This window comes from Lepus europaeus, chromosome 14 (assembly GCF_033115175.1).
Source record: "Lepus europaeus isolate LE1 chromosome 14, mLepTim1.pri, whole genome shotgun sequence".
NCBI lineage: Eukaryota > Metazoa > Chordata > Mammalia > Lagomorpha > Leporidae > Lepus > Lepus europaeus.
The window spans coordinates 18,303,135-18,330,585 of record NC_084840.1 but is presented as its reverse complement, the minus strand read 5'-3'; the positions used below and the strand labels follow the sequence as shown (position 1 = coordinate 18,330,585).

Below are 27,451 nucleotides of genomic sequence, written 5' to 3'. Positions count from 1 at the left end.
CGCAGGGGCCATTTGGGGGGTGAACCAACAGAAGGAAGGCCTTTCTCTCTGTGTGTTCTGGGCACTGGGTTGGAGCTTTTTATTGAGTTTGTATTCCTATGAGGCATGCGTACTGCAGGCTGTGGATACCAAGCACTGCAGGTTTACTATAATCATGTAACTCCAGAAACAAAGAACAAATCCCTGTCAAATCCGCGTAATTACAAGGTCTTTGAAAAGGCAAGATCCTCCCAGTTATCTGTGTGGTTATACCAGTTCATCATTTGGTGATATTTAAACCAGATGGCTAGGCTTAAACTTGAAGGGAAGGATGGGGACAGTAGGAGTTGTACTCTGGCAGCTTTGCGATTGTGGGGTAAGGTGGAGAGGGTGTGGAGACGAGGGAGAGTGGGACGGAGAGTTTTTGGAGCACAACCTCCACTTGGCAAAGTTCCAGGTATTTGAGGCTTTTGTCCAATAGTATGAGCCACTTTGGACAAACACAGCAGCCAGCAGGTTGTCCAGTGGGAGACAGGCTTGGAGATTTCTGTAGGGTGTGGATCTCAGGCTTCAAAAAATTGTATCTGGCAACTTGTTCTTGGGGTTTCTCTATAACTACTTTCCCCTTCCTGTTAACCTATGTCTTTGCCCATTTTTGTCAAGTATATTTTTGACTTATGTAATGTCAAGTATATTTTTGCTCATCCATATTTTTTGAGATGAATAGAGTTTGGGATTTGATATAGGAATCTAAGATAATTTGTTTTTAAGAGACTAGAGGTGTCCAATAAAGAATACTAGAATAAGAAAGCATTGGCTTCTGGTATTTATCTTTGAGCTGCTAGCCTTCAGAAGGTTGTGACTATTTTCAGAGCTTTATTTGTTAGGGTGCCTATAAAATGGGGATAACACTGGCCCTTCTCTGCAGAGTGAGGCCTAGAGAGGGAAGTTGACTTGCCCAAGGTCATTGACTAGTCAATAATAGAGCCAGAATTTGAACCTAGGCAGTACAGGTCCTGAGCTAGGCTCCCAGCACTATTTGTATTGCCTCTTAAGTAACCATAGTAACAGAGTCGATGAGAAACTATTTCTTATCACGTACTTTCTGCCATGGTGGACTATCCTTTTCTCTGATAAGCTCAGTAAAAAACCACATTTCTATTAGTTATTGCTGCTAAGGTAGAACCATTTTATAGTCTAGGAAGCTGAGCCTGAGAGAAGTAAAGTGACTTGTCTAAGGTGACCCAGGCTTTAAAGGATGGATGGGCATTCCAAACCACGAGTCAGTGTTCTTCCCTCTGGTTAAGGTTCAATGGCTCCCTTCATAGACCCTGGAAATTAGGTTGATTTTTCTCTTCCATCTCCTCTAATAGGCTTTAGAGATTATTTGCTTATTTGAGAGGCAGAGAGACAGGAATAGAGAGTGCTCCCATACCCTGGTTCATCCCCAGATGCCCTCAAAAGCTGGGGCTGGGCCACGCTGAATCCAGGAACTGGGGAACACTATCTAGGTCTCCCATGTGAGTAGCAGGGACCCAACTGCTTGGCCATCACCTGCTGCCTCCCAGGATCTTTATTGGCAGGGAGCTGGGATGGGGGCCAGAGTGGGTTTTGAATTCAGGCACTCCATTATGGGACAGAGGCATCATAACCCATATTTTACCCACTAGGTAAAAAACACTCCCCAGAAGGCTTTTTCTTTCTTTCTTTTTTTTTAAACCTTTATTTATTTGAAAGGCAAAGCCTCCTCTCCCGCCCCCAACCACTCTCTTGGCGGGCAGGGGTCGAGGGATGGGGAGAGATCTTCCATCCACTGATTCACCACCCAAATAGTTATAACAGCTGAGGCAAGGCCAGGCCGAGCCAGGAGCCAGGCTCTCCCTCTGGGTCTCCCATGTGGGTGGCAGGAACCCAAGTAGCTTGGCCCAGCATCCCCTGCTTTCCCAGGCACATTAAGGCGGGGCTGGTTCAGAAACAGCAGCCGGCACTGCACCAGCATCACAAGTGGCAGCCTAACTGCCCCTCAACACTGACTCCCCTACACCCCAGTAGATATTTTTGGGTGTGATTTTCCCTTTTTCCTTCTGACCACCCAAACACAACTGCAGGGACATCAATAAAAATAGTAATAAGCTGACCATGAATATATTCAAAGAGCCATTTGGATTTGTGTATTTTGTCTACTGTGTTTGTTGTAGCTTATCAGTAAGTAGGAGCTTAACCTTTGCATGCTTATATGGAAACTCCTGGCTTAATCTGCTTCAGTGACCATTCACCACATTGGAAGAGCATTTAGCACTCAGGGGCTCACTCAGTGTACTCCTACCTCTCTTTTTTTATTTTTTGACAGGCGGAGTGGACAGTGAGAGAGAGACAGAAAGGTCTTCCCTTTTTTGCCGTTGGTTCACCCTGCAATGGCTGCTGCGGCCGGTGCACTGCAGCCAGTGCACCGCGCTGATCCGAAGCTGGGAGCCAGGTGCTTCTCCTGGTCTCCCATGTGGGTGCAGGGCCCAAGCACTTGGGCCATCCTCCACTGCACTCCCTGGCCACAGCAGAGAGCTGGCCTGGAAGAGGGGCAACTGGGACAGAATCCGGTGCCCCGACCGGGACTAGAACCTGGTGTGCCGGCGCCGCAGGCAGAGGATTAGCCTATTGAGCAATGGCGCTGGCCTCCTACCTCTCTTTAAAGTCATTCTACTGGGGGCCAGCACTATGGTGTAGTGGGTAAAACCGCCTCCTGCAGTGCAGCATCCCTTATGGGCACCGGTTCGAGTCCTGACTGCTCCATTTCCGATCCAGCTGAATGCCATGGCCTGGGAAAGCAGTGGAAGATGGTCCAAGTCCTTGAACTCCTGCACCCATGAAGGAGACCAGGAAGAAACTCCTGGCTCCCTGCTTTGGGTCGGCGCAGCTTCATCGGGGAGTGAACCAGTGGATGGAAGACCTCTCTTTGCCTTTGCATCTCTGTAACTCTGCCTTTCAAGTAAATAAATAAATTGTTAAAAAACAAACAAAAACAGGTCATCCTAGAGTCTGTCCTGGAAGAATTGAGTTAGAATTCTACATGGGCCTGAGTGAAAATAAGGTTTGGGTACTTCTGGTTTAGATAATTCCGACAGGTTCAGGTAGTTGTTAAGGTCACAAACCTTCTTGCTGTTGATTTTGAACTAATTAAAAACTCTTGACCTCTGTTAAAAACTGGGAATCCTTTTTGTCAACTCTTGAAGAAATGAATTTGGGTTCTTGGGGTTGGCTGTGAATTGCATTCAGTATATTCATTGATAGGTCAGGGAGTCCTGGGCATTGTGCTTAGGGTTCTAGAGTTTCAGGTAGAAGCAGTGCTTACTTAAAGGCACTGAGCACTTGGTGAGAGAGAGCTGCACGCTGAGCCCTGAAGCCTGCAGGGACCTGAAGGTGCGCGTGAGCTGGTGGGGCATGAGGAGGGCTGCCTGGGACACTGTAGGGTTTCGCTTCCCCTGGGCTAGAGGGGGTTGGATGTGGAGTGACAGTGAAGGTCAGGGCGGCTTCCCGAAACACCATTTAAGGAAGGAATAGGCTCTAGTTGGAGGCATTGGGAAATGATGGTATTCATTTTTATGTGTCTTGGTGGTGATGATTTTTTAAGTCTCAGCTCTAAGCACAGCTGCCAACTCCTCTGTTGAAGACCTGTGAAGCAGGTCCTGCAGTAGAGTATACCCCATTGATAACCAGGTGGCTGTTCCCATGAAGAACAGCTTCCTCTGACTGCAACTTCCCCATATTGTAGGCTAAAGTGGATTATCTATCAAATAAAATCTGTTTTGGAGTTTGGCAATAAATTTGAAATAAATAAAACATCTTTGGAGACAGACATCTGTTTATTTGCTACCCTAAATTGAGCTTGCTTCTGTATTAGTGCCTTCTTTCCTGTCTCGAGCAGATCTAGTCTAAGATCTAGTGTCTTAGTCTGTTGCTGGTGCTATAAGAACAAAAATCCCGAGACTGGGTGATGATTTCTTTTTGGCAGCTCTCGAGCCTGGGAAGTCTGGAATCAGGGTATTGGCAGATTTAAGATGGAAGCGACAGCAGGTTTGGTATCTGGTGAGAACTGGTCTCTGCTTCCAAGATGGCGCCTTGAACTCTGTTACTGTCCTTACTTCCATGTAGGGCAGATGGATCTAAAATAGCTCCCTCTGGCCTTTCAGAAATCTGCTGATCCCGTCAGTCACCTCCCAAAGGCCTCACCTTGATACTGTCACATTGGTAATAAAGTTTTTTTTTTTTCTTCAAGATTTATTTATTTACTTGAGTCAGTTACAGAGAGAGAGGGAGGGAGGGAGGGAGTCTTCCCTCTGCTGGTTCACGCCCCAGATGGCCACATCCAAAGCCAGGAGCCAGGAGCTTCTTCCAGGTCTCCCACGTGGGTGCAGGGGCTCAAGGACTTGGGCCATCCTCCACTGCTTTACCAGGCCATAGCAGAGAGCTGGATTAGAAGAGGAGCAGCCAGGTCTAGAACCGGTGCCCATATGGGATGCCGGCACTTCAGGCCAGGCCTTTAACCCGCTGTGCCACAGCGATGGTCCAGTGATGAAGTTTCTACACAGATTAGGAGAGCCACAAACATCAAACTCTAGCAGTCAGAATTATAATATGTTGAATGAATAGACCATCAAGTTGAGTTGTAAATGTTAACTACGCTGGGGTAAACCGAGCAGTTTTCTAGACAATTCCAGTTCAGGTTCAAGTTTACTCTTATTTCAAGTATGATTATTAGGGATCATACATGCTTTAGAATTATTTCCACTTTAAATGTTAGGTTTGGGATCGGCGCTGTGGTACAAGTAGGTTAAGCCTTTGCCTGCAGCACCAGCATCCCATATGGGCGCCAGTTTGAGTCCTGGCTGCTCCACTTCTGATCCAGCTCCCTGCTAATGGCCTGAGAAAGCAGTGGAAGATGACTGAAGTACTTGGACCCCTGTTACCCACATGGGAGACTTGGTTCCTGGCTCCTGGCTTTGGGTCAGCCCAGCTCTGGCCATTGCAGCCATTTGGGGAGTGAACCAATGGAGGGAGTTCCCATCTGTAACTCTTCCTCTCAAATAAATAACTAAATCTTAAAAAAAGGTTAGTCTGAATTGCAGCAGGCTTAAGTATCTGTTAAATATTTCCATCTAGTGAAATATGAATCTTAGTATTCACCTTTTTAAAAAAAACCAATTGTAGATGTGTCTTTAGATACAATATCCGTGTGATTTTTTTTTTTTTTAAAGAGCAGTGGATTTCTTTTTTTTCTAATTTGAGAGGCAGAGTTAGAGAGGGAAAGACCAAGAGAAAGGTCTTCTTCTGCTGGAGGAGAGACAGCGACATAGAAGACGCCCTCAGGGGATGCTGGCCGCAGGCGGAGGCTGGCCCCTATCTGCATGATTTTGCAATCTTTTGGCCTCACTGAGGCTGAGTTGTAGTCTCACTACTATCTCTTTCCTGACTCTAATTTTGCATCTCTAAAAGTGACCAATTTGTAAATGTTTAAAGGTACAACATTTTTACATATCATGAGGTTTTAAAGTTAGGGTGTGAGATGTTTAACTTTCCCTGCCCTTGGTTCCTTGGTAGGTTTGGGTGTAGCTTAGGGATGGTTGAGGGAATTGAGTCCACCCACCCCTCCCACCCACCCCTCAGGCAAATCATTTTTGGAATCTTTTTCAGAGGTATGTAATCTTTGCTTAGAGCTTCAGTTAGCTGCCAGAATTATATTTTCCTCACTTGAACACTAGATTTAAAAGGAAACAGAACCCATACTACTTATTAAATAGCTTCCTTGGGTTAGGAAAACTGACATTACAGCTCTTAGTGACCACGGGGCTCCGTGCCAGTGTGCAGCAGGTCCAGTGCGCGGGGGAGAAGAGGGGAGGCTCGGTCATGTCCACAGAACCTGTGAGAGATGCTGCCATCCTCTTCACTTCCCGCAGGGTAGCAGTCCGCCTAGGGAGAAGCTGAGTGTTCTAGGGATTTAGTTAGTTTTCTTTGGGTGCTTCTTGGTGAATTTTTAAAAGAATGTTTCCTTGACAGGACTGATACCACTTTGTATGAATCACTCCAGTAGGTAACTTTGGTAGACTTACGTTAAGGATGTTTTGGGAGAATAAAAAGGTCTCCCAGGTCTAGTCAACTCCTTTACTGGCAGGAAACTATTTCTTTGAGTTTTGCGAAGCAGGGTCCGTGAGAGGGCCATTTTGTATTTTCTCCTGGTTCTGACAACAGTAAACTTAGAGCATTTAGAGGACCTGTAAATTCAGATGATCATGGCCAAGTTTTACTAAAAGTGGTACAAGAGGAATTTCATGTTACTAATGCTTAAAAAGTAAGTACCATGGCATGTCCTGGTCATTACCACCATTTAATTTCCTAATAAATGGTACATCAAAGCAATGTTTTGTCTTTCAAAATATTTAATATTAAGAAACTGAAATGTTATTTGAAACAAATTCTTTAATTTCCCAGGCTCTGTCTGTAAGAGTCATGATTTTAACAAAGGTTCTTAACCCTTGGTACTTAATTTTTAATACTACTATTAGGGGCAGGCGCTATGGCACAGTGGGTTAATGCCCTGGTCTGAGGCGCCAGCATCCCATGTGGGCACCCGTTCTAGTCCTGGCTGCTCCTCTTCCGATCCAGCTCTCTGCTATGGCCTGGGAAAGCAGAAGAAGATGGCCCAAGTCCTTGGGCCCCTGCACCCATTTGGGAGATCCAGAAGAAGCATCTGGCTCCTGGTTTGGGATCAGCACAGCTCTGGCCTTTGCGGCCATCTGGGAGTGAACCAGTGGATGGAAGACCTCTCCCTCTGTCTCTACCTCTCTCTGTAACTCTTTAAAATAAATAAAATAAATCTTTAAAAAAAATACTATTAAAAGTCCACAAATGATCATTGAGGGGGGAAAAAAAAAAAGGTCCACAAATGATGACATTATTTGCAGTATCTTTCTAGTGATGGAACTTTAGGGAATACTGGATTGACCCAAGCGTACTTTTCCTAACAAATTGTACACAGAGGTCAGGGAGTCATTGAAAAACCACTAGCAGGGGACAGTGTTTTTTTTTTTTTAATTTTTTAATTTTTTTGACAGGCAGAGTGGACAGTGAGAGAGAGAGACAGAAAGGTCTTCCTTTTGCCGTTGGTTCACCCTCCAATGGCCGGCGCACCACGCTGTTCCGATGGCAGGAGCCAGGTGTTTCTCCTGGTCTCCCATGGGGTGCAGGGCCCAAGGACTTGGGCCATCCTCCACTGCACTCCCTGGCCACAGCAGAGAGCTGGCCTGGAAGAGGGGCAACTGGGACAGGATCGGTGCCCCGACCGGGACTAGAACCCGGTGTGCCGGCGCCGCAAGGCGGAGGATTAGCCTAGTGAGCCGCGGCGCTGGCCAAGGGGACAGCATGGAGGGGTGATCTGTAGAGCAGTTTCCCAAAACCTTTTAGGGTCCCAGAGAACATCACCTTTAAAAGAAGAATCTGTGAGGCCAAATTTTCTTCATATACTTTGTCAAAACATGCTGTAGCTGATTGCATAAGAAATGAAAATCCAGCTTATTTCTATTGAGCCAGACATTGAAGAGATTTGCAAAATATTTGAGAAATAAAGCAGTGCATTTGACATTAAAGAGATTAATTTTTAAGATGTCTCATTTTAATTCTAATGTGAAAGATCAGTATATATAAGCCACATAAACTAATGCTCTGTGAGGTCCTCAGTTTTTAAAGAGCTTAAAGGGGTCAAAGCCCCAAAATTTTAGTTGCTTCAATAGTAAAAAAGGGGAACTTGCTTCTGCAAAAGTTTGACTCAGTAGGAATAAATTTAGGATCTATTAGTAAGTAGTCTCCCTGTCTCATTGTGTTTATGTTTTTCTCTACTTTCATCCTCTGATGGGACCATTGCAAAACTGGTCAAGGATTCTTCATTTTTTTTTTTTACTTTTGTGAAGTGAAAATTTAGACATGTTTCTAAAGGGCAAAAAGTATCCCCTTGTTACCAGTAATGACTACGATATTAAAACATAACTTTTTGGTGTTATTTTTTTATCAAGAGCCATGTTTGTTACTTGTAAGCAAGAGTGGAGAACCTTTTTTTTCTACTAAGAGCTATTTGGATATTTATAATGACATCTGTGGGCAATGCAAAATTATCAACTTAAAAATTAGCTTGCTAGGGGCCAATGTTGGGTTGCTGTCTGATGCCTGCATCCCATAGGAGCACCAGTTCTGAGTCCTGGCTGCTTCTGATCCAGCTTCCTGCTAATGACCTGGTAAAGCAGCAGAAGATGGCCCGGCACACACATGGATGAAACAGGCTCCTGGCTACTGCTTGGCCCAGCTCTGGCCAGTGTGGCCTTGAGGGAGTGAGCCAGTAGATGGAAGATCTGTCTCTTCCTCTTTCTCTTTAACTTTGACTTTCAAACACATAACACTTTTTTTAAAATTTTTTTTAAATAGCCTGCTATAGATTTGAATTTCGAGTCTCACCTACAGTTACCTCTGCAGGGCCTGACATTCCCTACCCCTGACTTGGAGTAAACAGATGTGGTTGTGCTTCGCACTTTGAGAGCTCTATATTGGGGTTGGAAGAGTTTGGGACATAAAACAAAGCTTGATGCAAATTTTTTTGGGTAGGTTTTATTTTTTGGAAGAGTTTCAGATTCATGGAAAATTTGATGAAATAGTACGTAGTTCCAAAATACCCCTACCTAACTTTTCCTTTTATTAAATCTTTCATTAATATGATAGTCATTATAATTAATGAACAATATTGTGCATTATTTAGATTTCCTTAGTTTTTGCCTAGTACCCTTTTGTTTTGGTTCCAGGATGTACACCATTATACTTTCCTGTCATGGCTTGTTGGGCCCTTCATTGCTGCCATAGTTTCTCAGGTCCCCCCACCCCCATACACTTTTTTCTTTTAAATATTTATTTGAAAGACAGAGTTAGAGAGAGAGAGAGAGAGAGAGAGAGCGAGCGAGCTTCCATCTGCTGGTTCACTCCCAAATGCCAGGAGCCAGGAGCTTCTTCCTGGTCTCCTGGGTGCAGGTGCCCAAGCACTTGGGCCTGCTTTCCCAGGTGCAGCAGCAATGACTCAACCAGTGTCCTACTGGCTGTGGGCACTGCAGGCCAGAGTCAGAACAGCATCTGGGTCTGCTCTGTGGGTGCCAGGGACCCTTGTATTTAGGTCATTATGTTGCCTGTGCAGGAAACTAGATGGGAAGTGGAGTAGCCGGGGCTTGAATCCGCTCTGATAGGGAGTGCTGGCTGGAAGTGGTGGCTTGGCCTGCGGCGCCACAGTGGCAGCATCCCTTGTTTGGATGAGTTGCTGAGGAGGGCTGACCTGCAGGTGCCTTGTAGGGGTGCCCCACTGTTGGAATGTGTCAGAGATGTTTTTCTGATGGTAGGACTGGATTTAATGCTAACTGAATTTTTCTTTTTAAAAATTGGCTCATCTTTCCTGTTGACTCTGGAAGGATTTAAACATTACAGCTGTGGGAGTTTTGGTATCACCTTAAGTAAGGTAAATCCTGTTTGACAATATGAAACTCGACACAGGAGCATGATCTGTTTTTACTGAATTGTTCTTGTTGTCTTTGTCTGCAAAAGTTTGGTCACCAAGATTTCTTCCTTGGCACACTTGTAAGAGCTTAGACTTCAGACTTTTTACCTTTGGCTTTGTAGAGACATTCAAAACTGACTTAGTAATGAACTTTTACTTGATAACATTTATTAAAACATTGATGGCACTGTTCTATGAAGGTGATTTGAATTTTAAATTCTTCCTTCAAACCATTTCTGCACTCCACAGCTGGCTGGAGTAGCACCAGAAGGAGCCCTGGTTCCTGAAGCAGTCAGGCCACTAAGCCTGGGATGTGGTGCTGTCCTTGCCTGTGACTGGGCTGTGCAGGGTGTGACACGCTGCCCACAAAGTGTGGGTATTGTTTTTTAAGATTTATTTTTATTTATTTGAAAGGCAGAGTTAAGAGAGGCAGAGGTAGCTAGAGAAAGACAGACAGGTCTTCCATCCCCTGGTTCACCCCCCAAGTGGCCACAACAGCTGGAGCTGTCCCAAAGCTGGGAGCCAGGAGCTTCTTCCAGGTCTCCCACATGGATGCAGGAGCCCAAAGGACCTGGGCCATCTTCTGCTGCTTTCCCAGGCCATTAGTAGAGAGCTGGATCAGTAGTGGAGCAGCTGGGACCCGAACCAGTGCCCATATAGGATGCTGGCACTGTAGGCTGCGGCTTTACCCGCTATGCCACCACGTAGGCCTGAAAGTTTGGGTATTTGTAGCACTGAGAATTGGAGAGTAAAGAAAGTAATCTAAATGCCCAGTAAAGAAGTTTTAACAAGTGTCAGTGCAATTGAAATATTATGTGTTCATAGTATATTCAATAAAAGGCATTGCTACGTTTTGTTCAAAGTTAGGAAAATAGCATTTTTGGCAAAACAAATAGAAGGATGTATCAAAATGTGACATTTTCGGCGCCGGTGCTGTGGCACAGTGGGATAAAGTGCTGGCCTGAAGTGCCAGCATCCATATGGGCACTGGTTCTAGTTCCGGCTGCTCCTCTTCCGATTCAGCTCTCTGCTATGGCCTGGGAAAGCAGTAGAAGATGACCTGAGTCCTTGGGCCCCTGAACCACATGGGAGACCCGGAGGAAGCTCTTGTCTCCGGGCTTTGGATTGGCGCAGCTCCGGCTGTTGTGGCCAACTGGGGAGTGAGCCAGCAGCTGGAAAGACCTCTCTCACTGTCTCTCTCTCTCTCTCTAATTCTGTCTTTCAAATAAATAAGTCTTTTTAAAAAATTTGACAGGTAGAGTTATAGACGAAACAGTGAGAGAGAGACAGAGAAAGGTCTTCCCTCTGTTAGTTCACCCCCCAAATGGCCACTATGGCTGGAACTTCGCCAATCCAAAGCCAGGAGCCAGGTGCTTCCTCCCTGTCTCCCATGTGGGTGCAGGGGCCCAAGTCCTCAGGCCACCCTCCACTGCCTTCCTGGGCCACAGCGGAGAGCTGGACTGGAAGAGGAGCAACCGGGACTAGAACCCGGCGCCCATATGGGATGCCTGTGCCGCTGGCGGAGGATTAACCAAGTGAGCCACAGCGCCAGCCCCATAAAATAAGTCTTAAAAAAGTAACAGATTTTCTTTGAGATTATGGCTGATTTTTTCTTGTGTATTTTCTAATATTTCAGTAATAGCCCTAGAAGAAATTATTATTTTTTAAAGATTTATTTATTTATTTGAAAGGCAGAGTTACAGAGAGGCAGAGAGAGAGGACTTCCATCTGCTGGTTCACTCCTCAGCCACAATAACTGAACTGCAGCAATCTGATGCCAGGAGCTTCCTTCAGGTCTCCCACGTGGGTGCAGGGGGCCCAAGGACTTGGGCCATCTTCTGCTTTCCTAGGCCGTAACAGAGAGCTGAATTAGAAGTGAAGCAACTGGGACAAGCACTGGCACCCATATGGGATGCCAGCACCGTAGGTGGAGGTTTTATTCACCATGCCATAGCACCAGCCCCTTTAAGATTTTATTTGGGGGACAGGGCTACACGCAGAGGAGGTCTTCCATCTGCTGGTTCACTCCCTAAATGGTCACACGGCCAGAGCTGAGCCAGTCTGAAGCCAGGAACCAGGATTTTCTTCCAGGTCTCCCAAGTGGGTGCAGGGGTCCAAGCACTTGGCCCATCTTCCACTGCTTTCCCAGACTATAAGCAGAGAGCTGGATCAGAAGAGGAGCAGCCAGGACATGAACTGGCGCCCATATGGGGTTCTGGCACCCTAGGTGGAGGCTTAGCCTACTATGCCATAGTACCAGCTCCAGGAGAAGTTATTTTAAACTTGTTGTTCTGTTGCTTAGCTCTTGCAGTAAGAGAACTCAAAGTTGGGAAATTTTGTGTAACACACTATAGGAAATGGTATGGTTAATGTAAAATGCCACTATCATGAAACCACATGCAGGTTTTCTGGCCCCAGTGTAGTCTTAGGGTATAGAAGCTGAATTCTGAGGCTGGCCATGTGGCACAGCAGACTAAGCAGCCACTTTGGACTCTAGCTTCCCATAGCTGAGTGCCAGATCCAGTCCTGATTGCTGAGCTTCTGACCCATCTCCCTGCTAATGTGCCTGGGAAACATCAGTGGTGGTCCAAGTGCTTGGATCCCTGTCACCCACATGGGAAAGATTCAGATGGACATTACTGTCCTTTAAAATGAGCATTGGAGGAGCAGGTGTTTGTTTTAGTGGCCAAGATGCTGCTTGGGATGCCTGCAAACCATATCTCAGTGCCTGGTGGAGTCACACTCTATTTCTGATTCCAGCATACTGCTAGTACATACGTACTCTGGGAGGCAGCAGGTAGTTGGGCTTGGCTTAAGTAATAGCGCCTATGCCACCCACATGGGAGTCTGAGATTATATTCCCAGCTCCTGGTGATGGCTTGACTCACTTCGAGTTGTTGAGGGAATCTGGGGAGTGATCCAGTGTATGGAAGGATCTTCTCTGTTGGCCTTTTTTCCCGAACCCTTTTGTTCTGTCGGCCTTTCAAATAAAGTCAAAACTATTTTAAAGGAGCATTGGAAAAATACCAACAGAGAAATATCAGGAAAATTGCTATGATAAAGTCTCTGGATGGGGCCGGCGTTGTGACGCAGTTAAGCTGCTGCCCACAATGCAGGTGTCCCATACCTGAGCCACTGGTTCAAGTCTTGGCCACTGTGCCTCCGATCTAGCTACCTACTAATGTGCCTGGCAAAGGAGCAGAAGATGGCCCAGGTGCTTGGGTTTTTGCCACCTGTGTGAGAGAACTGGAAGGAATTCTTGGCTCCTGGCCATGTGGTCATCTGGGGAGTGAACCAGTGGATGGAAGACACCCCGCCCCCCCATATCACTTTACCTTTCAGGAAAATAAATCTTTTTAAAAATGTGCTCCTAGATAAATTGATGCCAGCTAAAGTTGAGGTTGCAGTGCCCCCCCCCCTTTTTTTTTTGCTAGAGGAAAATTGTATTTTTGTGGTCAGAACTTGGATATTAGTTTTGCTTTACAGTTTTATTTTTTTAAAGAATTTTTTTTTTTTTTTTTTTTTTGGAAAGAGTTACATAGTGAGAAGGAGAGGCAGAGAGAGAGAGAGAGGTCTCCCATCTGATGGTTCACTCTCCAATTGGCCACAACAGCCAGGAACTTCTTTCCGGTCTCCCACATGGGTGCAGAGGCCCAAGGACTTGGGCCATCTTCTACTGTTTTTCCAGGCAGAGAGCGGGATTGGAAGTGGAGCAGCCAGGTCTCAAACCGGCACCCATATGGGATGCCAGCACTGCAGGCAGCGGCTTTACCCGCTAGGCTACAGCGCCATCCCCCTGCTTTACAGTTTAAATGTACCTTTACATTTTAAATAAATACCTTTGTATTTGTGATCACAATTTCTCACTGTAGTCATGAAGTCATCTATTGTTCATACTTTTCACATGCAAAAGTTGAGGTCACATAAGGTGGTGGTAAACTAAAGAAGACATTCAAATACAGGTCTTTTGCTTTTTAAACATGAAAAGACACTTTTATCAAATTTGTGAGTCTATGAATGTACAAATCCTATCACATTTACAGCAATTGTCTATACTTTTCCAGTTAACTGTTTTTAAAAATTTCAGTGTCTTCACTATTTCTTCTGTTCTAGTACAGTGACAGGACATGGTTTGGCTAAAACAACATCCTTTGCAGTTTCCCACTGTGCCTTCTTTCTAACCAGATTGTGGGTGTGAGGGCTCAGACCACACTAAGGTGGTCTCTTCATCCAACTGTGATCTGCATTCTGGCATTGCAGGTTAAGCCGCAGCTGCCTGCAATGCAAAGCCACTGCATTGCAGCCCCAAAGGGCACCTGGATGCGCCACTTCCAATCCAGCTCCTTGCTAATGCACCTGGGAAAGCAGTGGAGGATGACCAAAGTACTTGGGCCTCTGCACCCACATGAGAGACCTAGAATATGCACTGGGTTTCTGCCTTTGGTGTGATACAGCCCTGGCCATGCAGCCATTTGGGGAGTGAACCAGTGGATGGAAGACATTCTCTCTCTCTCTGGCTCCCCCCCCCCCCGCCCCCTCTGGCTCTCCCTCTCTGTGTCTCTAACTCTGCCTTTCAAATAGATAAATAGATTTTTTTTTTTTTCTTGGACAGGCAGAGTTAGACAGAAAGAAAGGTCTTCCTTCCACTGGTTCACACCCCAGATGGCTGCTACGGCCAGCGCGCTGCACCGATCTGAAGCCAGGAGCCAGGTGCCGCCTCCTGGTCTCCCATGTGGGTGCAGGGCCCAAGCACTTGGGTCATCCTCCACTGCCTTTCCGGGCCACAGCAGAGAGCTGGACCAGAAGAGGAGCAACCGGGACAGAATCCGGCGCCCCAACCAGGACTAGAACCCGGGGTGCTGGCACCGCAGGCGGAGGATTAGCCTAGTGAGCCGTGGCGCTGGCTGATAAATAGGTCTTTAAAAAAAAATTTTTTTTAAAATGGTCCTGTGCTGAGCTTAAAAAAAAGAAAAAAAGAAAGAAAATCCAATTCTTCATCCCCACACCGCCACAGGTTGCAAGCTGTAAGTGACACCGGGTGAGGCACTTTCCATTGAGGTCCTCAGAAGCCTCACCCGCCAGCTCCAAGACCTCCGCAGTGCGAGACTCTGGCATTGCCGTGCCATGCACGGCAGCAGTGGCACCACCTTGTGTGACTGGTGCTAGTCTTCAGATGTCTGTGGGTGTGGCCGGCTGGACACTAGTCCACCTCTGTGAGCGAGACACCGCCTTAGCCTTGGCCTTACCAGCTTTGCTTCTAGCTGGGGACTTAGCCATGTGTGCCCCCTTGTTGCACGGAGCTGCTCTCCTCTAACAGAAGTGTTGTAACTTGCAGTGCATCTTTTTTGTTTGTTTTTGTTTTCAAAACTTATTTATTTGAAAGAGGGATCTTCCATCAGCTGGCTCACTCCCCAAATGGCCACAGTAGCCCGGCTGGGCCGGGCTGATCCGAAGCCAGGAGCTTCTTCCAGGTCTCCCACGTGGGTGCAGGGGCCCAAGCACTTGGGCCATCTTCTTCTGCTTTCCCAGGCCATAGCAGAGAGCTGGATCAGAAATGGACTTGAACCAGCTACGCCACAGCACTGGCCACACAGTCCATCTTTTTGTCCTCTGAGTTCGTTTTCTGGTGACATTCTCAGGAGCAAGATAATGGTTAAGACCATTATCACATCTTGTTAAGTGTAATGAGAAGAGGCTGAAAGCAAGCAGGCGGGGTTAGTAAGATGAGAACATCAAGAAGGTGCTAAGCTTTTTTAATGCTAGCCAGACAGAGAAGACGTGTTTATTTTTAAAGGTTGCAGGAGACCCCTTTGAGACTTTGGTGAAAGCTGTGGCATGTCCCAGAGAAGTCCACAGATGCTCAGTTTTATATATACAGTTTGAGTCTCTGATTTAAGGTATAATTGTGGTTCCATGTCTAAAGAGAACATCTTCAAAATACGGTGTATTTCACGAGAGGACTCGTGAGGATGGAGTGCATGGCTGTGCTACTTGGTGTCAAATGAGCCCTGAGGGAACATGGGAGAATAGGAAGCTGCATGGAACACAGTCCAGGACACAGAATGCTGTTTTTTCCAAGGCTTAGCATAAATAGGTTTCCTGACAGACACTTGTGAATAGCGGTTGGTCTCCACCAGGGCTCATAAACAGTAACTCTGCGTGGTCTTTTTTTTTTTTTTTAAATCTTTAACTTTTAAATTCTCTACTATAGACAGTAACTTTGCCTTTTGTTTTCTTTCAGCTTTCTACAATTTCCAACTTTTACCTGCATTTTCTGTTTTAATCTTCTGGACATTAACTGCTTTCCTAAATCTAAGGAGTATATAGTTTTAGTATAAAGATATATAGATATATCATGTATTTTCATAAAATCCTGATGGAACTGCATAAGCATGCCTTGCTTAAGTCCATGCTCCTTCCACTGCTGATAACTCTGGTTCAGTGATCAGAAGTTCTTGGCTGTCTCTCTGCAGTTATAGCAGTCTTCTCTCTGCACTGCCGCTCAGTTTTACATAAAAACAAGCAACAGAAAAGCCGAGGAAGTGACGTCAGTCTTAGTTCTTCCTTCTGATACTATAAAATGTGAACTTTGTAAAAAAAATGAAAAAAAAAAAATCCAAAACTCAATACATTTAAAGGAGCTAAGTTCCTTTGGAAGGCCACACTTCATTCTGTGAACTACACTGCCACTGCTCAAAATACCTTTAAAAGTCTTGTGGTATTGCTTTCTTTCTTTTCTTTTCTTTTTTTAAGATTTATTTCTTTTTATTTGAAAGTCAAAGTTACATAGAGAGGAGAGGCAGAAAGACAGACAGAGAGGTCTTCCATCTGCTGGTTCACTCCCCAGATGACTGCAACGGCCGGAGCTGTGCCGATCCGAAGCCAGGAGCTTATTCCAGGTCTCCTACATGGGTGCAGGGGCCCAAGGATTTGGGCCATCTTCTACTGCTTTCTTAGGCCATAGCAGAGAGCTGGATTGGAAGTGGAGCAGCCAGGTCTTGAACCAGCGCCCATATGGGATGCCAGTGCTTTAGGCCAGGGCTTTAACCCACTGCGCCACAGCGCCGGCCCCTGGTATTGCTTTCAAAGACAGTTGCACACCTTCTGCATTACCTCGGATTTAATATTTGGAAACTGCCAAATAATGGTAGCTAAAAACAACCAGCTTGGTAAAATATATATATATTTTTAAAACCAGGCATATTCATAAAGTTAATAATGCACATGAGCTAACTTTGATCTGCTGGTTCTCTGTAAGAGGGATTTATAATGGTTGCAATGCTTGGATCTACTGTGCAAGTGTTCAAGGGCATATTATTGACTTAACTGTTGATTAGAAAGTGGTCTTTATATAAATTTATTTATTTTACTTATTTGAGAGAGAGTGATTTTCTGCCTTCTGGTTCACTGATTAGATGCCAGCTACAGCTGGGCTGGGTCAAGCGCAAGCCAGGAGCCCAGAACTTCATCCATGTCTCACACATGGATGACAGTCATCCAGGTACTGGAGCCATCACCTGCTGCCTCCCGGCTGTGCGTTAGCCAGTGCCCAGTGCCTGAGCCCAGGCTCTGACCGGGGGTGGGAGTCTCCAGCAGCATCCTCACTGCTGTGCTGAGCGCTGCCCTGAGAAAGTGGGAGGGGCGATGGCCGTGCCTGGGTTCTTGACTGCAGCTTCCTGCTGGTGCAGATGCTGGGAGGCAGCAAATGCTAGAGACTGAGACTGAACTCCTGACTCCAGCTTTGGCTTGTGGACGTTTAGAGACCAAACCACTGGGTGGGAGCTCTTTCTATCTTTAATTTTAAAAATTTTTCATATGCAGGTACTTTAAAAGTTTGTGGGAAAGTGGAATTGAATGATATTGCACCTATCCTCTGAAGTATTTGAAAATCTCTTTGTATGTGTTACTCAGCTCTTTATTAAGGCTGTTAAATCAAGTCATCCTCAACTTAAAGATACTAAAATAATAAGATGAATTTCCTTGTCTGGATCCTTAAATTTTGCACTGAAGTTTTGTGTTAATGTATAGTAACCTAGAAGCTACAAGGATCTGAATTTAGAAAACTGCTCCTGATCTTTGCTGGCATTGGGTTGAAATCCTATGAGTGCATTTATTCTATAACTGGGTTTCACAGAGCATAGGCAGTTTACAAATGTTTTAGTCCTTAGTTAATATTACTATTTGTAAACTAACAAGAATATGCTTTTGATGCTGATTTTTTAATTGATTTTGTCTGCAGGGAGTCAGAAGCAACTTGTATAGCCTCTGTTGAGTATACTTTCTTATTTTACTGATTATTAGATCTCAAAATGATGACAGCCTCTCGATAATTAGAAAGATTAAAAGACTATTCTAATAGAGTAAATAGATATATGCTAATAGATCATCTACAAAATGACATTTCAGAGGACTGAAAAAAAAAAAAAACTTCAGTCTTCCTTGATGGCTATTCTCACGCTAGTTGGTTTTAATCTTAGAAGCGTTTCTCTCAGTTAAATGTGTGCCAAGTGCTCATTGCCAGGCTAGTGCCGGGGCCCAGAAGTGTTGGCTGATGGTCCCCAGGCTCTCAGAAGCATGAAACTTCACCTTTCCACGTAACTGCCTCCCCAGTAATACATTTGTGACTGCTAAGGAAAACAGTTGAGCTTTTTAATTAATTAACTGATTAATTTTTTTGTGAGCTTTTTAATAATATAGTTCATGTACTCTAATTGGAAGGGTTAAAATCAAACCATTTTGAAGTTTTAAAAGCAAAGGATGGGGCCGGCACTGTGGTGTAGTGGGTAAAGCCGCTGCCTGCAGTGCCAACATCCATAAGGGTGCCAGTTCGAGTCCCTGCAGCTCCACTTCCCATCCAGCTCTCTGCTATGGCCTGGGAAAGCAGTAGAAGATGCCCCAAGTTCTTGGGCCCCTGCACACATGTGAGAGACCCAGGAGAAGCTCCTGGCTCCAAATTGGTGCAGCTATGGCCGTTGCAGCCAACTGGGGAGTGACCCAGCGGATGGAGGAGGATGGAAGACCTCTCTTTGTCTCTCTCTGCCTCTCCTCTTTCTCTGTAATTCTGACTTTCAGATAAATAGATAAATCTTAAAGCAAAGGAAATGAAAATGCAGCAAAGAATTTATATGGCATCATATATAGTCTGAGTTTTATTATATCTAGTTGGTATGCAAATTTTTAAAAAAGATTTCTTTATAAATCAGAATTAGAGAGATCTTCCATCTGTGTTGGTTCACTCCTCTAATGGCCAGAACAGCTGGCGCTGGGCTAGACCTAAGCCAGGAGCCAGAAGCTTCTTCCTGGTCTCCCATGTGGGCCCAAAGAGGGGCCCAAGCACTTGAGCCATCCTGTGCTGCTTTCTTAGGTGCCTTAACAGGGAGCTGGATCTGAAACGGAGCAATGGAACTTGAACTGGTGCCCATATGAGACGTCAACATTGCAGTCCACAGCTTAACCCACTACGCCACAACACCAGCCCCACAAATGTTTTTATGTTAGCAAAAGTTATGATCTATTTCATTGCTAGTGGCTAAGTGTTTTACTTTTTTTGGCCTCTCTTTAGCTACAAAAGTATGAAATAAAAAAATTTTTACCAGTGTTTCTAAGTAGTGGCAGCCCCAGCTTTCCTATTTTTTTAATTTTATACACACACATATATAAAGGGAACGGTTGGTGCTATGGCATAGCAGGTATAGCAGGTAAAGCCATCGCCTGCACTGCCAGCATTCCGTATGGGCCCAGTTCGAGTCCCAGCTGCTCCACTTCCAATCCAGCTCTCTGCTATGGTCTGGGAAAGCAGTGGAAGATGGCCCAAGTCCTTGGGCCCCTGCACCCACGTGGGAGACCTGGAGGAAGCTCCTGGTGTCAGATCAGTGCAATTCCGGCCATTGCAGCCATTTGGGGAGTGAACCAGTGAATGGAAGACCTCTCTCTCTCTGCCTCTGCCTCTCAGATAAATAAATATCCACCCTTTCAAATAAATTTAATAAAATTTAAACAAAATTAAGGGAACACATTTCATGTATTCCTGTACACAGTGTTCCTATATACAGAGCATAAATGATAGCTCCCACCTTGCCCTCCTCACTCCCACCCTTTCCTCCTTCCTTTCTTATTTAATTTTTACAATGACATACTTTCAGTTTTCTTTATAATCACAAGCTTAACCCTCCAGTAAATAAAGAATTCAACAAGTAGTAAATAGAAAAATTACTGTTCCTCAAGAGTATAGACAGGGCTATAAAAATAATCAAATTTCAAAATGTCATTCATTTTTGGAGCCGGCACTGGATTAAAGCCCTGGCCTGAAGCTTGGCATCCCATATGGGGGCCAGTTCAAGTCCCAGGTGCTCTTCCGATCCGGCTCTCTCCTATGGCCTGGGAAAGCAGTAGAAGATGGCCCAAGTCCTTGGGCCCCTGTATCCACATTGAAGTCCTGGAAGAAGTTCTTGGTTCCTGGCTTCGGATCGGCACAGCTCTGGCTGTTGCAGCCATCTGGGGAGTAAACCAGCGGATGAAAGACCTCTTTCTCTCTACTTCTCTCTGTAACTTGGTCTTTCAAAATAAATAAAATAAATCTTTAAAAAAATTCAGTCATTTTTACTCATACACCCCCCCCCTTTTTTTTTTTTGGTGCCCTGCATATTAGTTAGAACAAACCAGGGGAAAAATATTTCTTTTTGGGATTGGCTTATTTCACTGAGGATGATGGTCTCTGATTGCATCCATTTCGTTGTGAAAGGCAGGATTTCATTCTTTTTAATGGCTGAGTAGTATTCCGTTGTGTATACACAATTTCTTTGTCAGGTCATCAACTGATGTCTGGGTTGAGAGCATGATTTTATTCTTTTAACTGTTCCCTGACTGAGGACATTTGTTTTCAGCAATGTAGATAACGATTTTAATGTTTTTCCACTCGTCTGATTATTTCTTCATGAGAGTTCTTCCATGATAGGATTCTCTGTAGAATAGATATCTGTAAGAGCAGGCGTTCAGGGTGGGTTTTTGAAAGACTTGCCATTTTTTTTTTAATGTGTTAATTTTACTTATTTGAGAGACACGGAGAGCGAGCACATGCACTATCTGCTGATTTTCTCCCCAAATGTCCAGGACCCAGAAACTCAATCCAGGCCTCATCTTAGGTGGCAGGGACCTAATCACTTGAGCTAGCACCTGCTGCCTCCTGGGGGACACATCAGCAGGAAGCTGCAGTGAGACCAGAATGGGGACTTGAACCCAGGCATTCCAGTAGGGGGTGCAGGTGTCACAAGTAGCATCTGATTTTTTTTTTTTTTTAAAGATTTATTTATTTATTTGAAAGAGTTACACAGAGAGAGGAGGAGAGGGAGAGAGAGAGAGGTCTTCCATCTCTGGTTCACTCCCCAATTGGCCGCAACGGCAGGAGCTGCGCTGATCCAAAGCCAGGAGCCAGGAGCCTCTTCCGGGTCTCCCATGTGGGTGCAAGGGCTCAAGGACTTGGGCCATATTCCATTGCTTTCCCAGGCCATAGCAGAGAGCTGGATTGGAAGAGGAGCATCCAGGACTTGAACTGGGCCCATATGGGATGCCGGCACTGCAGGTGGGGGCTTTACCCCGTATGCCACAGTGCCGGCCCCCCAAGTAGCATCTTAACAGCAGTGCCAAACATTCCCTCTTTAAGGATAATTTTTTTTGCATATTTCAAAAATTTTATTGTTTTATTTGAAAGGCAGAGAGAAAGATAAGACAAAAGAAAGAGGGGGGAAATATCTTCCATCTGCTGATTGATTTGGCAAATGCAGGAAACAGACTGGTCTGGGCCAGGCTGAAACCAGGAGCCAGGAACTCAATCTGGGTCTCCCATATGAATGGCAGTGACCCAAGCACCTGGGCATCAACAGGAAGCTGAACTTAAAGCAGAGCTGGGCCAGCGCTGTGGCATAGTGGGTAAGCCGCTGCCTGCAGTGCCAGCATCCCATTTGGGTGCTGATTTAAGTCCTGGCTGCTCCAATTCTGATCCAGCTCCCTGCTAATGCTCCTGGGAAAACAGCAGAGGATGGCTTAAGTGCTTGGGTCCTTTCACTCGTGTGGGAGACCCAGAGGAAGCTCTGGGCTCCTGGCTTTGGATTGGTCCATCTCTGGCCATTGCGGCTTTTTGAAGAGTGAATCAGTGGATGGAAGGTAGCTCTCTCTCTGCTTCCCCCCACCCCTCTGCCTTCCAAATCTTTTTTTTAAAGCAGAGCTGACACTCAAAGACAGACCGTAATATGGCAAGCAATCCCAGGCACTCTCTTGACTGAAGTATCAGATATCTGCTGAAGGGTGAAGGGTGGTTTTTTTTTTTTTTTTTTTAAAAGACTTATTTGAAAGTTACAGAGAGAAGTGGGTAGAGACAGAGATATCTTCCATTCATGGATGCACTCAGATGACTGCAATGGCCAGGACTGGGACAGGCCAAAACCAGGAGCTTCTTCCTGGTCTCCCACATGGGTGGCAGGACCCAAGCACTTGGGCCATCCTCTGCTGCTTTTTCAGGCCATCAGCAGGAATGAATCTGAAGTGGAGTGGCTGGAACTTGAACCAGCACGCAGGTGGGGAGCCAGAGTCACAGACAGCAGCCTTACCCACCAAGCTACAACATTGGCCTCAAGGATGAAATGTTTTTTTAAAAAAAGTTTTATTTATTTGAAAGAGTAACAGAAAGAGATAGTCTTTAACCTGTTGTTTCACTCTCAATAGCTCCAACAGCCAGGGCTAGACCAGCCCAAAACCAGGAGCCAGGAACTCCATCCTGATCTCCCACTTGGGTGGCAGGAGCCTAAGCACTTGAGCCATCTTCTGCCTCCCCAGGCAGATTAGCTGGATCAGGAAGCTAAATTAGGAGCAGAGTAGTCAGGGCTGAACTAACGCTCTGATATAGGATGCCAGGGGTTTCAAGAGGTGACTTAACCTGCTGAGCCACAATGTCAGCTCCTCCCAAAGATGATTTTTAATAATTATTTACTTATTTGAAAGACAGAGAAACAAAAAAATTGTCTTATGTCCACTGGTCTCTTCCCATGTGTGTCTGGGCTATAACGGCTGTGTCTGGGCTAGGCTGAAACCTACATGGTGGCAGGAGCCCAAGCATTTGGGCCATCCTGACCTCCCAGGTGCATTAGCAGGGAGCTGGATCAGAAGCAGAGCAGCCAGGTATCAAACCTGCAGTCTGACAAGGAATGCTGGCGTTGCGAGCATCAGCTTAAAACCAGTGCACCACAATGCCAGCCCCTCAAGGGTGATTTTTAAAATTCATCCTGGATGTCAGTTTTTCAGTTTTTCCCCACTGAAGAACTTATTCTTAATTTTATAATAAAAGCCAATGTGACTAGGAGGTTAAATACACTGAAAGTATTCATAGATAATTTAACGTTAATGGAAGTATGGATGGATAGTTAATTCTGTGGTCAGAGAGAAGTCAGTGTTTCACCTTAATAATCAGTGATTTCAACCGACAGTGAGGCTCAGTGACATTGTTGGAAGGGTTTGGGTACAGGGTTATGGGATGTGTCATTTATTTGGAAAAGGGTGCTCATACATCTTTTGGTTTCTTATGGGAAAAAGGTTGAGAAGCTACGATCCTATGTTCTGTTTTGTTTGCTTAGATATCAGTTTACTTAATTGTTTTAATTTTAAAGTAAATTTTTGAATGTGAATTATAAATTCTTCTAAGAAGAGCCTTTGCTCTCTCCTAGGACTGGCAGCCACCCTTTGCGTGTGATGTTGATAAACTTCATTTTACGCCCCGGATCCAGAGGCTGAATGAATTGGAGGTAGGATCCTCACTCGTGCTCTGGTTGCCCGTGTTTCAGAGGGATCTTCTCTGCAGAGGTAGTCATAAGTTAGGCTAATAAATGCTAGTCATGTGAAAAAATGGCAGCAAGACCACTGCATCAAACCAAATTTACATAAAATTCTGATTGTTGTCAGTCACTCTTTTTTGGCCTATTCATTAATGTATATAAAATCCTTTTAAATTGAGGTTTTGCCAGGACTCTGAGAACTGTACAGTAGAAAAGATTCTGCAGCCCTAATTTTCATGTGGGGGCATCACCTGGCTTACATGCAGTAACACACCTTAGTTTCTTTAGGAAGAGGGAGGTGTGGGGGCATTCTTCACACAGCCTCAGGTGCAGGGGAAGGAGACTGGAGGCACTGCTGACCTGCAGGTCTGTTGCTCATATTGAGCTGATGTTTTTCTGTGCTGGATCACACATTCATAACCGAAATGGAACGTGTCTGTAGACACTGATGGCAGAGTTAATGTATTTTCAGGGATTTCACTGTAATTTCAGCTGAGCTTGAAAATAGGAGATGGGCATGAGCTTAAGGTCCTGGAGTACCTGAACACTGATCTCATTTTGATCTGGTGTGCAGGATAGCACGCCCCGAAACAGTCTGACTTGTATCTTACAAGAAGGGGAAAGAAAAATGACCTGTAGAGAACAGTAATAATTTGTTAAAGGAATAACATTTAAGATAATTTCCTTTTTATGACAATTGATAATTACCAATGTAAATCTCTCTCTAGATTGTGTTTAAGCAAATAAGAATTTTATTTAAAAGATCGGGCCTTTAAAATACCCAGTTTTAAAGAGACCGAGCTGGGCGCATAGAAGCTTACTTGTCATAATTTTATGCAATAACATAAAATTGTGCTTATAATACTTCTTAAATGAAGCACTTTTCAGAGCAACTACTTAAGAGAGGGTTTACTGAGTATTTAACACCTTGCCTGGCATATGGTGGTAAGTGTTGAATTAAATTTTTGTTGAGTTAATGTGTTATTTTTTAACCAGCTTTATTTTATAGACTTTTGGCTGTTTCTCTGTTGAATTTAGAAAGTGGTGTTGTACTTAAGTATTCTAAGAATGAAAATACTAAATGAGCAGGTAGTAGGCAGGAGCTTTAAAACAAGGTAGCTGAAATTAAAACTCAGTTCTTTGTCATTTAGGCTCAGACTCGTGTAAAACTGAATTTCTTGGACCAGATTGCAAAGTACTGGGAATTACAGGGAAGCACTCTGAAAATCCCACATGTGGAGAGAAAGATCTTGGACCTGTTTCAGCTCAATAAGGTAAACAGCCAATGGCCATTTTGTTTAATAATCTGCTGCTTGAATTGGATCTTCTCTGCTTTAAAAAGAAGGATGTGAAATGAGCTTCTCAGTTGCGTTGTGGTGATGGTGATCAGACTCTGCTTGTAGGTCCAGAAGCCTTACCTGTGCACTATCCTGCTGCTGCCTGTTGTAGTCTTTTAAAAACTTCACCATCACCCTGCAGACAGGGAGACAGAGGCGCAGGGAGAGAAGGAAAGTGACCAAGCTGAAAAGATAGCTACAGTTCAGTACCAGGGTCATGGAACCTAAGGCCCCGACACTGAAATGTTGCTGGGCTCCTTCCTGGCTCATGGAGTTTGAAAGAACCACGGAGCAGGACTAGTTACCGGAGCCCAACCTGGTTCTTCTTCCCAGGTAGCTGCTTTGGGGAAGCAGTCAGCTTTTGGAGGGACAAAATGTGGACCATTCTATCAAAGAAGTGTTTTAATTTTCTAGCTTGAAATTAATAATACGTGAATTTCTTCTTTTGACTTGGGAAGTGTATTTCTTCAAGGCAACCCCAGCCAGGAATATTTAGTCCTTGGAGTCGTGCCTAGGCATGAGAGAATTAGAAGTGATTTCCATCTCTGTGTTTTTAATTTCTATCACTGTTTTATTTTGACAGTTAGTTGCAGAAGAAGGAGGATTTGCAGTTGTTTGCAAAGATAGAAAATGGACCAAAATTGCCACCAAGATGGGGTTTGCTCCTGGCAAAGCCGTGGGCTCGCATATCAGGGGGCATTACGAACGGATCCTCAACCCCTACAACCTGTTCCTGTCTGGAGACAGCTTGAGGGTGAGTTCATTTCACTGCTTTCTGGCTCCTTTTCTTCCCAGGAGAGTGAAGAGTCCTGGATGGTGCCTGGAGGGCCTGTTCAGAACGCTGCTTTGGGGATTCTGCTCCAGTGTGTGTGTTCTTAGAGTTTGTTTCTTGCTTGCATAAGGTTATAGAGGAAATGTGCTTTACCGTGGAGCTGCAGTCTGTGGTAACCAGCAGGAGCTGCCTCACGCCTGTGTGGTGTGGTTTGTGCTGAAGTATGAAGGGCAGCCTGTGAGACGGCCTGCCTGCCCGACCCCTTGGGCCAGCGAGATGTCTGAGGAGATGGTCCAATGGAATGTTAGTGGTGAAGGATGAGGCACTTAATGACACTTAATAACATAGCTGATGGCTGCTTCTTCCAGGAGTTCTTATGGAGCTGCACTTGTTTTTCTACAAAAAGGGTGTTTATGAAAATATTCAGATAAGAACAACTTTTTTAGTTAAGACAATAGAAAAATTTCCCGCTTGGGGTGGGTGTTATGGTGCAGCTGGCTAACCCTCCACTTGGGACCCAGCACCGGTGTTGGAGCAGTGACTCCAGCCTTCTGCTGTGTCCTGGAAGACAGGAGATGATGGCCCAGATGGGAGGCTCAGGTGCAGTCCAGGCTCCTGGCTTTGGCCTGGCATAGCCCTGTTTGCTGTGGGCATTTGACAATCTCCCACACTCTGTTCTGCCTTTCAAGCAGAAGAAAAGAAGTAAATAAACAGTTCAAAAAACAAAAAGCTCCCACTTATTTCAAGACCTTGCCAGAAAGAATTCCAAGTAATAGCCGTTTACATGCTATCTGCAATATGAGTGTATTGTTTATCTTTCCTCTTGATTCTTTTTAATCTAGAAGAGAGTGGCCAATATGATCTTCATACAGTTTGTTTTTCTGAAATGTACACTGTGTGACCATGTAATAGGCCTGTGATGAATTGAAGTGGGACCTTTATATGTATACAGTTGCCCATGGGAGTTCATTTTCTTTTCTTGAAGAACTCCTCTGAAGGGTGGTGGTCTGGTGAGTGAGAGGAGATGCAGGTTAGCTGCTTGATGGGTTGCGACATTTTGGAAACATTTAATAAATTCTTATGGAAACTTGGGCACTAAATTAGTTATAAAGCATTTAGACATTTGTATGACCAAAGAGTGTAAAAGGGAGTAGGTATTTGAAGACACTGTTGTAAAAACATTGCATCTGCAACACAAACAGTTTTCGAGGGGTAGACCTATTATGTACCAAGTATGTTCATTGTGGAAAGTAAATACACAGGAAAGTATGACAAACATAATGAAAAATTATTCCTAATTCTCCCAGATGTTACTTTTGTTAACCTTTTATAAAAATACACGCAAATTAGCAATGTGCTCTTCATATGCAATATTGTATTTTTTAAAAGATTTATTTATTTTTAAAGATTTATTTGTGGGGCCGGCACTGTGGCGCAGCCGGTTAACGCCCTAGCCTGAAGCACCGGCATCCCATATGGGTGCTGGTTCTGGTCTCAGCTGCTCCACTTCCCATCCAGCTCTCTGCTATGGCCTGCTGGTTCACTCCCCAGTCGGCCACAATAGCCAGAGCTGCATCGATCAGGAGCCAGGAGCTTCTTCTGGATCTCCCAAATGGGTGCAGGGGCCCAAGGACTTGGGCCATCTTCCACTGCTTTCCCAGGCCATAGCAGAGAGCTGGATTGGAAGAGTAGCAGCTGGGACTTGAACTGGCTTCCATGTGGGATGCTGGCACTGCAGATAGAGGCTTTAGCCGCTGTGCCACAGCGTTGGCCCCTTAGTATTCTTACAGCATATCATATTTTTAAAATTATTATTATTATTATTATTTATTTGAAAGAGTTACAGAGAGAGGTAGAGAGAGAGAGAGAGAGGTCTTCCACCCCATCTGCTGGTTCACTCCCCAGATGGCTGCAGCGGCCAGAGCTGCACCCATCCGAAGTCAGGAGCTTCTTCCATGTCTCCCACATGGGT

General features: G+C 45.0%; 1 protein-coding gene across 3 annotated transcripts in view; it reads left to right on the top strand.

Moving 5' to 3' along the window:
- Positions 1 to 27,451, top strand: part of KDM5B (lysine demethylase 5B) — an 83,165-nt gene that overhangs the window by 9,718 nt on the left and 45,996 nt on the right. For all 3 annotated transcript variants that reach the window (XM_062211607.1, XM_062211608.1, XM_062211606.1), the window contains exons 2-4: positions 23,263 to 23,340; positions 24,522 to 24,644; positions 25,291 to 25,461. In XM_062211607.1, the coding sequence (XP_062067591.1) occupies positions 23,263 to 23,340; positions 24,522 to 24,644; positions 25,291 to 25,461 (372 nt within the window). The remainder of the gene's footprint in view (positions 1 to 23,262; positions 23,341 to 24,521; positions 24,645 to 25,290; positions 25,462 to 27,451) is intronic.